The sequence below is a fragment of the Sitophilus oryzae genome, unplaced genomic scaffold (genome assembly GCF_002938485.1).
Source record: "Sitophilus oryzae breed Bouriz unplaced genomic scaffold, Soryzae_2.0 scaffold_1000_pilon_pilon, whole genome shotgun sequence".
Lineage (NCBI taxonomy): Eukaryota > Metazoa > Arthropoda > Insecta > Coleoptera > Curculionidae > Sitophilus > Sitophilus oryzae.
Genome location: NW_022145617.1, coordinates 319,767 through 333,592, shown reverse-complemented (window position 1 = coordinate 333,592; position 13,826 = coordinate 319,767). Strand labels below are relative to the sequence as shown.

The 13,826-nt window shown below is 34.3% G+C and overlaps 1 protein-coding gene across 3 annotated transcripts in view; it reads right to left on the bottom strand.

The window, feature by feature from the left end:
- The window catches only part of LOC115874141 (ubiquitin carboxyl-terminal hydrolase 32), a 76,611-nt gene that overhangs the window by 42,410 nt on the left and 20,375 nt on the right, over positions 1-13,826 (bottom strand). For all 3 annotated transcript variants that reach the window (XM_030889270.1, XM_030889381.1, XM_030889314.1), the window contains exons 2-3: positions 8,110-8,341; positions 6,189-6,425 (exon numbers count right to left, since the gene is read on the bottom strand). In XM_030889270.1, coding sequence (XP_030745130.1) covers positions 6,189-6,425; positions 8,110-8,341 — 469 coding nt within the window. The remainder of the gene's footprint in view (positions 1-6,188; positions 6,426-8,109; positions 8,342-13,826) is intronic.

Genomic DNA, 13,826 nt, shown 5'->3' with positions numbered 1-13,826 from the left:
GTTTGTGTTAATAAATACTTATTATAACTTATCTATTTTTATTAGAATTATATATTTTTGTAACAATTTTAATAACTACCAACATTTATTCACAACGTAAAATAAAATAACAAATTATTGAGTCTATCCCACGTCTACCCTACATCATAGTTTTATATTTTTTAAATAAAATTAGAACGGCACTGATAAACCGGAATTTAAGTCGGCCATATTTGAGGCCCATCGCGGTATACCTAAGATTTTTGATATGCTCCTTCCTTAGTCTTCTTATTCAAAGATTTTTTCTGATTTTTTAGTTCGTTTAATTTAATAATTACTAAAACCAGCAGTTCTAAAACTATATTTAAAAATGAAAGACAAAAATCCAAAATATTAATTATCTATTAACATGGATTTGGACGATAATAGGTAAGAATACTAAATTTATTTCTATATGCGGTATAAAATTGTTTATTAGGTTTTTAGTTTGCGATGTTTATGGGGACAGAGATGAGGTCATCTATGGAAAAGTAACCACAAGAGGAAGTGTTACATCATTTAAAAAATGTTGGGAAGCTGATTGTTTCCCATCGAAAAGTAGAAAATGCCAATGCAGATGAATGTATTGTAATTGTAATAGAAGAGTGAAATTTATTATAATTAGTGGAAGTAACTCCAAGGGCGAAGTTTATTATAATTAGTGACCTGTGCTTTTCTTTTATATATGTAGATGTTAGGTTTTGAGAATAAATCGGTTGAACGAAACCCAAAATTTAGAGGAATTACTTGCATACCCAGAATATGCCCATCAAGTATTATAGCTCAAATTTCCTTTAATGGTAGGAATTATTCAATACAAATTAACTTTTTAAGTGACTGAAATATTAAATAGTTTACAATATGGTACATCACTGTAAAAATATGTTACTTTTAGGTACAATTAGGATCCGATTCATTTCAAAAAGTAGAATATTATTTTATATTAAATGAGGTATTGTACCAACAATCAATTTATATTAATACCGGAGATTAAAAAATAACAGAATAAATAGTTCCTTTTTTTATACTACAAAAATAAACTATAGAATACAACAGTGTTTAAAAAATTAAATAAAGAAGTTATGCCCCGGCCGAGATTCGAACTCCGGTCTCTCGCTTCCTAGCCTGACTCTTCACGCACTGCTCCACAGTAACTTGCTTAGCGATAGTTCAATGACAGTATATAAACAAAAAAACAGGTTCATTACAATATCTTGATGATTTGAATTGGCGCGCGGAGCGTGCTGACCAATAGCGCCTGTTATCACCTGTGACGTAGCGACCAACCTGCGCAATATCATACCTTGTTTTCTTTGTACCATGGATCGAATACATCGAAGTTCGTTAACTTATAACCTAAATATCAACTTTAAACATGTCTAATTCATAATTTTACCAATGCTTATTCACGATCATGTTGAGGTTAATAGTGAAAATAAATATAGAGTGTTATATATTTTCGAGAAGCCCATGCCAAGCTGAATAAGAAAATTTAAAAATATACAGGGGGTTCTATTTAAAAAAAAACATAAGTATAATTAATATCTCAAAAAATATTTTTTTCGAAAAAAGTCTGACTACGCCACGGCGTTCTACACAGAAAAGTGCCTTTAGAATGTATAATTCATTTTTCCGTGGTTGCTGAAATAAACAAACTATCGAACATCTTCAAAAAGTACAAAATTTCAGAATCCCCCTGTAGGTTCGAAACCGATCAAGATAGCCACGATCCGTTTGCGCCATTGTATTTTTTTCAAAAAAAGAACCCGAGACTGCAGTATCAAAATTTGAATATTTCTCACGGTTTCCTAGATACCCTATAGCAACAACCAAAATGGTCCACCCTGTACATATGTACATATGTGGAGGGGGGGGGGGCAAATGTAATAGAAGAATATAATTTTATTTGTCATTGTTATAGTTATACACAGTTATACATATGGCATTAAATGTTACAATAGTTTATAGTTAGAAAATGCCCTGACTAATATCACGATTTTCTAAATTCTATCACCTCCATAAGATAAAACGCAATAACTTTAATTATTAACGCACTTATTTTGTCAAGGTAAATGGCATAAATTTGTCAAACAATAATAAAAACATTAAGTTTTACTGAAAATAGATTTGTTTACTGATTATTTTACCGATACTGAAATAAAAATAGGTTGTACAATTTACGTATTTAACATTTCAATTTAAAAATCATTAAGGATTTTTAAATTTTTATTACAGTCTTTATCTTCTGATTTAAGAAGATATATAAACTAACTATAGCTCGAAGTTGAAGATTGACTAGAGAAGCTGAACAAATTAGGCAAAGAAAATAAAGTCCTCCTACTCTGGCTATCAACTCACCAAGAGATAGAAGGTAATGAAAAAGCAAACGATCTACCTTAGGGTTGCCAACTTTCAAAATATATTTTTTTTGAAATCTCGCCCAATTGTCTAGAATTTACCAAAAAGTTATGTCAATGGTCTGCGATTGATGGTCTTTCTTACTTTCTTAACAATATTTATACTCAAAACTTGTTAAAATAAAACTAACCATTTTCAACAAAACTTTTTTCAAAACATGAGCCAACAATAAGTACCTAAACACATAAAATAGTTAAACATGTTTATCGCTTCCACAAATATTTCTTTTACATAAATATTTCTTCGACTTCGAGATACAGATTAACAATTTTTTAAAGCATTGTGGCGATACACAAACATTTTTTAGATTTTGAGTTTGGTCTGTAAAAAACAGGACTTTTTCAATACGCGAGAGAAAAGAGGACAGTGAGATCAAAAAGAGGACTGTCCTCAGGAAGAGAGGACGGTTGGCAACCCTAATCTAGCTAGAAAAAGAGCGAACTTTCTAACTGGACCAAAACCGTAGAAACTGTGATTTTTTATGGGCCATATTTTAAACTCAATGATCGTGGTGACTAAGGTCCGACCGAAACTGGATTTTTAGTCTCGGCCGAGACCGAGACACAATGCAATATTTATTCAAAGTTTAATATATGAAAAAATCTGATAATAGTGCAATAAAAATATTATTTTCATGCAGAAACGGGTTCATTGAGATTTTTTACTATAAAATTACTAATACTAATAAAATTAATTTTTTAGTCTATGTTATAGGCTAGAAAAGTAATTTTTCAGCATTGCATCCTTTCAAATTATGCAGTGTTTCATCATATTCCTTCTATTTGTTTGCTTGAGACGCTTGTTGGTGGCGCATACTAGAAATGTATAAGCTGCTGGTTTAAGAACTCTGTATGGAGGTGAATAATTAGACACAAAAATTTTATTAGTAGGATATACGAGTAATTCATATAAAAACACAATTCCGTTAAATTTATAAAACTTACATTAATAAGACACTAACATCTAACATTTCGTTCATTGTTTACGCATAGAAATACGATGGCGATTCTTCAGCCGTCCAGGAAATCCACTTTGTGATTCGATCAGATCATATATGGATCAGATATGATCCAATATTTTTTTTTTCGGTTTCGGACGAGTATTTCATTCATCCACCCATCGATAGGTGGAGCGATACGCTCAAAAATAAGCTCATTTAACAATCGTGAACAGTCTTTTTATGCCCAGAACGAGACCGAGATCTCGGTCGGACTTTAAGCCGGCTACAGACGGCATGGCAAGCCATGGCCAGCGTTTCAGCAAGCGACTGTAGAAGCGTTGATCTTCGCTTGATATTCGCGCACCGACGACCGTACACACTACATGTTTTATCTTTCCCAGTCTTTTCGAGGCAAGTGAAGGCGAACGTTGTACCAGGGTACAAATAACACAAGAAATGGAGTTCGACTCCGATGATGAAGTAATAGCAGCATCTGTTCTACTTTTAACTTCAACTGCATTACTCATTATATATATTATATATTATATTAGATTACTACAAGCTCTCTAGGACTAACATATGTCGTGTGTACGACGATCAAGCCAACTGGCGAGTTTCAACAAGTCCCTTTGATGTGTGTTGAAAATACCGCTTCATTTGCTTTGCCATATGTTTTACATACACACGATGGCCAAGGCTTGCCATGCCGTCTGTAGCCGCCTTTAGTGGCAACACCCGGTATAGTAACAACAAATAAAAATTTGTTAAGTGCGAGTCGGACTCGCGCACGAAGAGTTCCCTACCATTCATTATCTATACAACATTTGACACTATATTATTATAAACTTTTTTTTCGATTTAGCTGAAATTTTGACTGCGCGTATAAGTAATTTGAAGAAACACATTACTAAAAATTGTATTAATCAATAATAAATATGTAAAAAGTAAAAATAAATATGTAAAAATTAAAAAAAAACGATTAAAAAAAAGTCGCCTTGACTAGGATTCGAACCTGCCTTACTACGGCTCCAACGTCATAGCAGCGTAAAGTCCTAACGCTTTGACCACGCGGCCACCGGAAACTTGAAAGATTCTACGTAAAATTCTTACGTAAAAGATAATGTTTAGTGAAAGTACTTTTTTATTTATAAACATTTATTTAATTCTGTTTTTAGTATTTGTTCTTATAGCGGCAACATAGATACATTATCTGTGAAAATTTCAACTGTCTAGCTATAACGGTTCATAAGATAGACCTTTGTGACAGACGGACGGACGCCGGACGGACGGACGGACAGCGAAGTCTTAGTAATAGCACAGTTTAAAGAATATAAATATATCAGTTGGCCCACTCTTCGCCCGTATCAAAATTCCTCCCGCCGCTCCCCGCCTGTCTTGTAGACTTGGGTCAGTCTACATCCGTTGCTCGACGTGTACACAGCGTTCCAAGTTTATTTTAGTTTATATTTTTCATATGTTTATATTTTTTATACATTTTTCATATGGGGTTTCCATAATAATTATTAATAATAATTCCCCTATTGACAATTCCATATTCCAAAGAATTACGATAGAATAATATATCTAATATTTTAATACTAATGTATTCACCACAATATGTGTATGAGTAGAGTCTGATAAGGAAAATAACTTGTAGGTATGGAGCCTGGAAAAGTGCCTTAGGATTTATAGGATCCCACAGATACGAAAATTATACACCAGAACAATATCATAACCGTATTAGAATTTGCGGTTTATGAGATATGTTATTAAATAATAATAAGAAGAAAGTAAATAAATATTGATCAATTATTAAATACGCTTAAAACTGTTAATCAATAAAACTAGTACTGTATTTTTATTTTTCTACTTGCTATATTAAAATTCCTTAGTATTTTTAGTTGATCCCTCGTATACGGCCAGCGTTCTGACTGATAAAATAGCACTTCCGCTGCACCCGGTAAACGTACAAATTTTTTGTCACCTCGAAGTGTCACGGACCGCCTTTGAAGTCAAAATAACAATAGAATTCCTAAGAGTGAGCCAACTGTATACATTTATATTCTTTAAACTGTGGTAATAGGGTTCCCGTTTTTACCGTTTGGGTACGGAACCCTAAAAAACATTACAAGATTCTAATACGTACATATAAAAGTTAAACAGTTTAATAAGCTTTTTAGTCACTGAACACATACGAATTAACTACATTATTGCCTTCCTAATCATTTGAATACATAAACCTAATCGGTGTATTTAGAACTGACCAACCAATACGGTTAACGGAGTGATAATATTGAAAATTAATTACTTAACATTATTGTAATTAATAGGAAAAAATTGCATTCTTCGTGTTTGAATAATAATCTGTATTTATGTATACACTGCGATAGGGTAACTATTTAAAGCAAATATTTAAATTATTTATTTGTTGTTTTGTTAGACTGATTCTATTACACGTTTCGATATAGTCATAATAAAAGATTATTATTGGCAACTATTTATTAGTATTTGTATGTTATTTATTCTACAATTATTGATTTTGTTCAGAGGTAGTCGCAGAGGTAGTACACCTAGGAGAGAAACAATATGTCGAATTCATAAATATCAAATTAAAAACTTCAAGAAGATAAAGAAAAGTCAAAAAAAGACGTCAATGAATTGACATAATTTGCCCAAATTTTTCGACCCATAATTATTTGTTTTAGCGTTATTATCAATCACTAATATCCTAAAACTCTCTAACATAGTACTGTCAACTATTTCAATCGTTGATCGCTCCGTACTAAATATTATATTAAATTTGTATACACACCATTTCGACAGAATAGTGACATCTTTGTTGTGCTTGATCCAGGCCTTGAAGTTCTCGAAACCGACCTTGTCCTGACCAACTCCAAACAGCGATATCAACGTCCTGTCCCAGTTCGTGTTCGGTTTACTAACACCACCGTCAGATGGCGGTAGCGATCCTTCGATCTGTAATGCCGTTTGGAATTCATTCCGGCTTATATAGGTTCCTGGATCGTTGCAGTATAGCGTCCACAGAAACCTTAAACAACACAAATGTGTCAATATTAGAGAGCTTACACAGGGTTTTTCACATGAATATTAAATCATACAGGATGTTCAAAATTCTACGCCAAACTTACTAAAATATATAATATTTTTTCTTGTTTTTTTTAAATGAACACCCTGTATATTATTTTCTTACCTTATTAGATGGAGAATTAAAAAATGATCATTTTTTGTATTTAAAGTATTTCAAAATTTTTAATGGTTTCGCAGATACATGGAGCATTATTTCATATCAAGAACAGTTAAATAATAGGACTGCTCATTCAGCCAAAAGTGTCTGCCAGGTGCATGCGAAAACTCCTCGCTTTGTGACGTCATTGTAGTCCTTGTCATGGTTGTTAGTCCTCATCCGGCAACCAATAATACACACACGTGCATTATTGGTTGCCGGATGCAAAACATTCATTATTTAGTTTATTTTGACTTTATTTATTTAAACACCTTATATGTATGCAGTATAGAAAATTAACTGTATAAATCGTATTAAATATTCGGATAATGCATTTTTAAGAACAGCAGTTCCCAGCATGACCTTTTGCAGGCATTCTTTTTAAAGTACTTCCATATTTTGCTTTAAAATAATTAATAAACAATATCGTAGGCACTTAGTAAGCACTTTGTCACAATCCATAACACAAAATGAACGTATTTATACACTCTATAGCTCTAAAAACTTTAAAAACACCTTTTTCGCATTTAAAATTGACAAAATAATTAACTCAAAATTTCTCATCTGTTATTTTTATAAGTTTACTATAGGCAACTAATAATACACACTATCATGACAAGGACTACAACGACGTCACAACTGTCAGCTGAAGCGCGGGAAGAGGCGAACGTACGTCTTATGAGGATGAGCAATCCTATTAGTTTACCGTTCTTTATTTCATATGGCTGTTTCAACGGTAAAATACGAGAGAAAAATCATTGGATGGCTTTGATAAAAATTTACTGTGGAAAATGCCATATGAAATATAAAACCGCGAATATCTACAAAACCGTTAAAAATTTTGAAATACTCTAAATACAAAAAATGTTCATTTTTTAATTTTCCATCTATTGAGAAAATAATATACAGAGTGTTATTTTTTATTACAAAAATTATTTTATATTTTAGAAAGTTTGACGTAGAGTGTTGAACATCCTGTATGATTTATGATTACCATATTTATAGCGAACTAAGTACAGACCATCTAAATCTAAAGTAAATACCTAACATATGTATCTAGTTTTGATTTCAGGATTGTTCTTGTATTTTTATTAATTTTTGTTAAGAAAGGCTGAAAATATATTTTTTTTATATATTTATTAATATCTCTGAAACTATCGAAATATATTTACTAATATATTAGGATTATGTAAAGTGATCTGAAAGGAAGCCAAAAATGCAATAACATACAGTTGCAATAACATACAATAAATACATTTTTTGAAATACTACATCGTAGAACATACTTTAAGATTTGCAAAAAATTCCCAAATTTCTTATTCTAGAAGTTACAGATGCCCGACGCACTATTGCCGTACCTGTACACATACTGTAGCGATAAATTTTATTTTATAAAATAAAGAAAGCCAAGTGAAGCTTTTATACTACCTATATTTGCGTGTTTTTGTTAAAACCTTCTTCCTATAAATCTTAAAACAATAATACTTACTTGATCTTCTCATCTTGAGAGCCTTTGGTTAGCAAAACCAATCCGCAGATGAGGTCGCGCAAGGCTATGCCCCTAGAACCGCCCCCGCAGGCGGTGTACAGTCGTTCGACTATGGGTACCGGTACTCCTTCTCCTAGGACGTGCTGGGCGAAGGCCGCCTGTCCTAGAAGACTGCCTCCGCTGGTCAGGCGTTTGAACGCTTCGCATACTCTCTTCAGTTCCGCATCTGACACTGAAAAAAATAATAAAAACATGAGGTTTGATTGACATAGTCATAGGCGGGAAAACTTTCTATTGAAAAATGGTAGTGAATTGACTTAGTAATATACAGCCACCCTGTAGAAGTTAAAGTATTTTCCTGAAATACATCCTGTTATATACTTTCCGTTTGCACTTATCCCAAATTCCTAAGTTTTTTATTACAGGAGCTACAAATGTCCGACGCACTATTGCCGGACCCGTATAAAGTAGTAGTAGTGACGATTTTGAATCGTGGCAACCCCTATTTGCGGCCATTTTTTGATTGGCACCCTGTTAAAAATGTATTCCCCTATTCATAAATACTTATACACACATAAAAATTATATTTTGAACATTCTACCTTCTAGACTATATCAAAAATAGTGCATTATTAAATAGATATCATTTAAAAGTGAAAAAATCTGCACGATTATTATAGTTCAGGTACGAATAGGTTTAGTTTTATTTTGTTTATGTAGTTTTATCTATTCACTCCGTCATATTTGTGCGTCAACGACATGAAAACATCACAAACAAAACAATATATTTAAGCTAAGTTATCCAATCAGCTGGTTTTTAGAAAAATAACGTTGTTGTGTAAAACAGATTAATCATAGAATCAATACACACAAGATATGCTTTTGATATCATTGATTAACCTGTTTACATGTTTAATTGTTTGCGAGTATCGTATTTAGTGACACAATGTTCTCTAAAATTCTAAACAAAAAATCGCAATCAAATTCATCTATACTAATATATAAAATCCTTAAGTGACTGACATACTGATTAATCACGATCCTGCTCAAACCACTCAACATAAGAAGCTCAATTTTGACATACAGATTGATTCTAGGGTGTAGAGGTTCGATAAAAAGGATTTTTTCGAAATTCCAGTTCCAAGAGGGTGAAACCACCCCTCAAATATTAAAATATTTTTTTATATAAAAAACGGCCAAGTTTCTGAAAAAAAAACGCTTAAACACGTATATTTTATTTTGTTTTTTTTACATATTTTAAGATATTTTAAAAATGTATACAGGGTGTTTCGAAAAATCTGGTCATTGATTAATCACGATCCTGCTTAAAGCGCTTGACGTAAAAAGCTGATTTTTGGAAAACAGATTGACTTTAGGGTGTAGAGATTCGATAAGAAGGAATTTTTCGAAACTCGAATTATAAGAGGGTGAAACTATCCCTCAAATATTAAAATATTTTTTATTTAAAAACCGGTGAGTTTTTCGGAAAAACTCTTGAAAACGTATATTTTATTTTGTTGTTTTACATATTTTAAGATTTTTTATAAATTTATACAGGGTGTTTCGTAAAATACGACCATTGAGTAAACACGATTCTGCTTAAATTGATTGACGTTTAAAGCTAATTTTTGGTAAACGGATTTACTGTGGGGTGTAGAGGTTCGATAAGGAGGGGTTTCTCGAATCTCAAATTCCAAGAGGGTAAAAACGCCCCTCAAATATTACAATATTTGTTATTTAAAAAACGGTTAGTTTTTCGGGAAAACGCTTGGACAAGCATAATTTATTTGTTTTTTTTTACATATTTTGAAATTTTTTAAAAAATCATACAGGGTGTTCCAAAAAGTTGGGTAATTTCTTAACCACGATTCTGCTTAAACTGCTTATTTTTGGCAAACGGATTTTTCGAAACTCAAATTCCAACGAGATGAAACTACCCCCCAAATATTACCAAGTTATATAATAATATCACCATATTGTTTTTTCTCATGCTGAATGAATTTTATCCAGTTTGTATGTTAATGGAAATTCTTGCTTTGCTTTATCATCACCATTACAAATGATTAATTCGACGCGAACGAAGTCGCTGGTACACGCTAGTAATAATATACTATCGCAAGAATTGTGGATTACAAGTTTACAAAATGTGACAGCATTACAGCATTTTTTATATTACCCATAGACTTATTACTTTATTAACCTTATACTTATTATTCTTTCTATAATTCTTGTTTTTATAAATTTACTCTAAACAAACTGTTTTGGGTAAAGAGCCAGCAAAATTGACAGTTTTAGACTGACCGCTCAAAATCGTACTTTGTCCACTACCCACACCCTTTATTTGTTCTTAATGGCTGATATGCCCTAAAATTATATGAGGCAAATATTCAGTCGCATGAAGCTGAAGAGGATCCCGATATCCTTATTATCAAAAAAAACTTATAAGTTTGCCTCATTAATTAAATTAATTTATTAACAGTAGTGGGAAAAGATATCAATCTTTTGGTGGTTTTGATTGTTCCGGATTGAATATGTAGTAATACACGATACACGGAAAATGGTAGAAGAACCTTAGAATTTTCTCATTACAGCAAGACAAAGGAATGCATCTCAAACACTGGCTGATCCTCATTTTGAAGCCGACAAAACTGTATCTGATCATATACTGATTCTGCACGAAATAATTGATTATGAAAAAGAAAAAAAAATACAACCTGATGTGATTAGGATAAGTTACATCCAGTATTCTTGTATTTTAGTTGTAGTTATGTTCTCATTCAAATATGAAATTATTTTTATTGTATGCAATGACCTACTGATGAGAATTAGACAATTAAATTAAATTAGGTAAGTGCCAAGAACGCATCACATTTCTGTTACAAAGTGATACTACCTCGTATTCTTGATTTAAAGTTCCCACGAACCGAAGGAAGTGATACTGTAATTCAACACAGAAATTCGTTTCTACAAACGCTGTAATTGCCTTGTAAAGGTCAGGAAAGTACTCGAAAGTATACGTATTTTTTTAACGTTTCCTACGCAAGAACAAGACCAAGACCCAGCATGCAAGACTCTTGCGGTCTTGCATTTTTTCATCTCATTTTTCATAGATAATAATTAGAAAATTACTAGATTGCATCACGCATCACCAAGCTTGCATTTCATCATCTACACGTATTGATGTTAAAGAATAATTTTAGACAGTCATTTGATTTTAAATATGAAAAAAAATAATTTGTCAAATGGTGTTACTTTTGTTAGGCCTATAACACTAAAAAGATTAGGCATATAAACAATATTTAATTATTTTGGAGAGAAATTTCTGAGGTCCAATTTTATATACAGGGTGAGTCTTAAATAAGTGCAAATATTTTTAGAGGTAGTATATATTTCGAACCCAGAAACACATGATATTTTTTTCGCGAAAATTTTTTGCTTTTTTTTTAAATTTTTAGTTAAGAAACATAATATCTGTATAATGTGGCAACATAGATAGTAGACTAAATTTACAAGAAAGAAAACCCAGAAAAGAACCAGTGGTTCTCAAAATTTAAGAGAAAAATATATTTTTTTAAATTTTCAAAGTAAAATATCTCGGTTATTTTGAACTCAATTGAAAAACGGCAAAGAGAAAATATGTTTTTTTATAGAGATCTACCAGCCTTGAAAATATTTGCACTTATTTAAGACTCACCCTGTATAATGTAAATTCTGTAAGTCATATTTTCTGACACGCAGGAACAACGAGTTGCACAAAGAGCCATGGAGAGAATTACGTTAAGAGACCCCGTGGAAGAAAAAACACGAAACACCCACAACATAAGTAAAAAAAAAGTAATAGATGTTGAAAGAGTGGCATTTCTGAAGTGGCAATGGATCGGACATGTGGCACGACTGGATCCAGACCGACAATTCCAAAAAGTCATACTATGGAGATCAAGGGGAACTACAAGAAGAGTTAGCCGACCAAAAAAGAGATGGGTCAATAACATCAAAACAGTGGCAAGAAGACAATGGATGAGATTGGCTAGAGATCGTGCAGTATGGAAAATCTAGAAGACGCCTACATCCAACAATGGATGGAACCAGGATGATTATGCATTTGACATAAACATATCAGTCCAAGTCAAGAAGAACCAATTTAAACCACTTGCAAAACTTGATTTAGAGTCTAATACTTCAATTTTATAATAGAATAAAATCAAAAGGATATTTTTAGTAGGATTTTAAACTTTATTTTTTCATAAAACAATAGAAATAAACGTACATAAATTTGCAATGTATCGCTGTATCATCACCCGCAATCATATATCTTTTACTTTTCTCTTTATAATATAAACATTTTAATTTAGCCAAAAAAAGATTCATTCACAAATCGGAAACGTTTGGTTCCGACAATGTTAATATACTGATAACCAGCTCTCTTCTAGAATCCTGGAACGACTGCATCCTATCCTGAATCGTGACTACCTCGTCCATCTCGATCGACGCCAGCTCGTTCATAGACATATTGATGGCGTTCGAACTGAGGCCGGCTGGAAAGGGAGTGACGGGACCCACAGGCGACGTTCTGACACTATGCGGCGTGTAGTTCATATCCTCTCTACTCTCTCTGGACCCTCTGGCCTCATCGAAGCTCATCATGTCGCTCAAGTCGCCTAACGAGCAGCTCGAATCATACGCAGGCTCGGCCTGAGGAACCGCTCTTCTAACGGGAGCCGGTCCTCTAACTGGAGTGGAAGAAAGCGGACGTGGGCTACTTCGTCTGGGTTCCTCGTAGCTCATCATTGCGCTCAAATCTCCCATTGAGCAACTCGACTCGCATACAGGTTCAGCCTGAGGAGACGGTATTCTAGCCGGAGGAGCTCGTGGAGAAGGTCGAGGAGGGCTACTTCGTTTCGGCTCCTCGTAGCTCATCATTGCGCTCAAATCTCCTATCGAGCAACTCGACTCGCATACCGGTTCAGCCTGGGGCGCTGGTCTTCTAACTGGAGGAGCTGTGGAGAGCGGGGGAGGTGAAGGGCTGCGCCTAGAAGGACCAGGAGGACCTCGTGCGCCTCTGGATCGCTCAAAACTCATCATTCCGCTCAAATCTCCCATTGAGCAGCTCGATTCGCATACCGGCTCAGCCTGAGAAGCTGGTCTTCTAACTGGAGGAGCTGCTAGCGGTGGAGGCGAAGGACTACGCCTAGAAGGACCGGGACGAGGACTAGGAGGACCTCTTGCCCCTCTGGCTCCTGCAAAACTCATCATCTCGCTCATATCACCCAAGGAACAGCTCCTGTCCGATTCCTCAAATTGACACGGTGGTGGGCGTCTTATTGCTCCTCTGGGAGGTGGGGAGGGACTTCTGGGAGGTGGACTGGGAGCTCTCGGGGGCGGCGGAGATCCCGGAGGAGTACCTACGGTACGATAGACAGAGGGATCGGGTGCGAATAAATCCCGTCCCATTCGAATGGGAGAATAGTTGGGACTAGGAAAATCGGTTGCAGCACGGTACTGGTCAGTTATCGGTGTGGAAGAAGGGCAGTAGTCGAACTTGCCCGAAAAGCTGCGCGAACCATGGCGCGTCTCGTTAAAGAAATAAGACGGGTCGCAGCTACTCACTCTTTCTCTCACCCTCGGTTTTCTCGGTCCGTACTGGCTAAAACTCGACACGTAGTTTCCTCGTTCCTCCTGGAGGGGGCTCAACTGAGGAACTCCCAAGGCCACAACCTG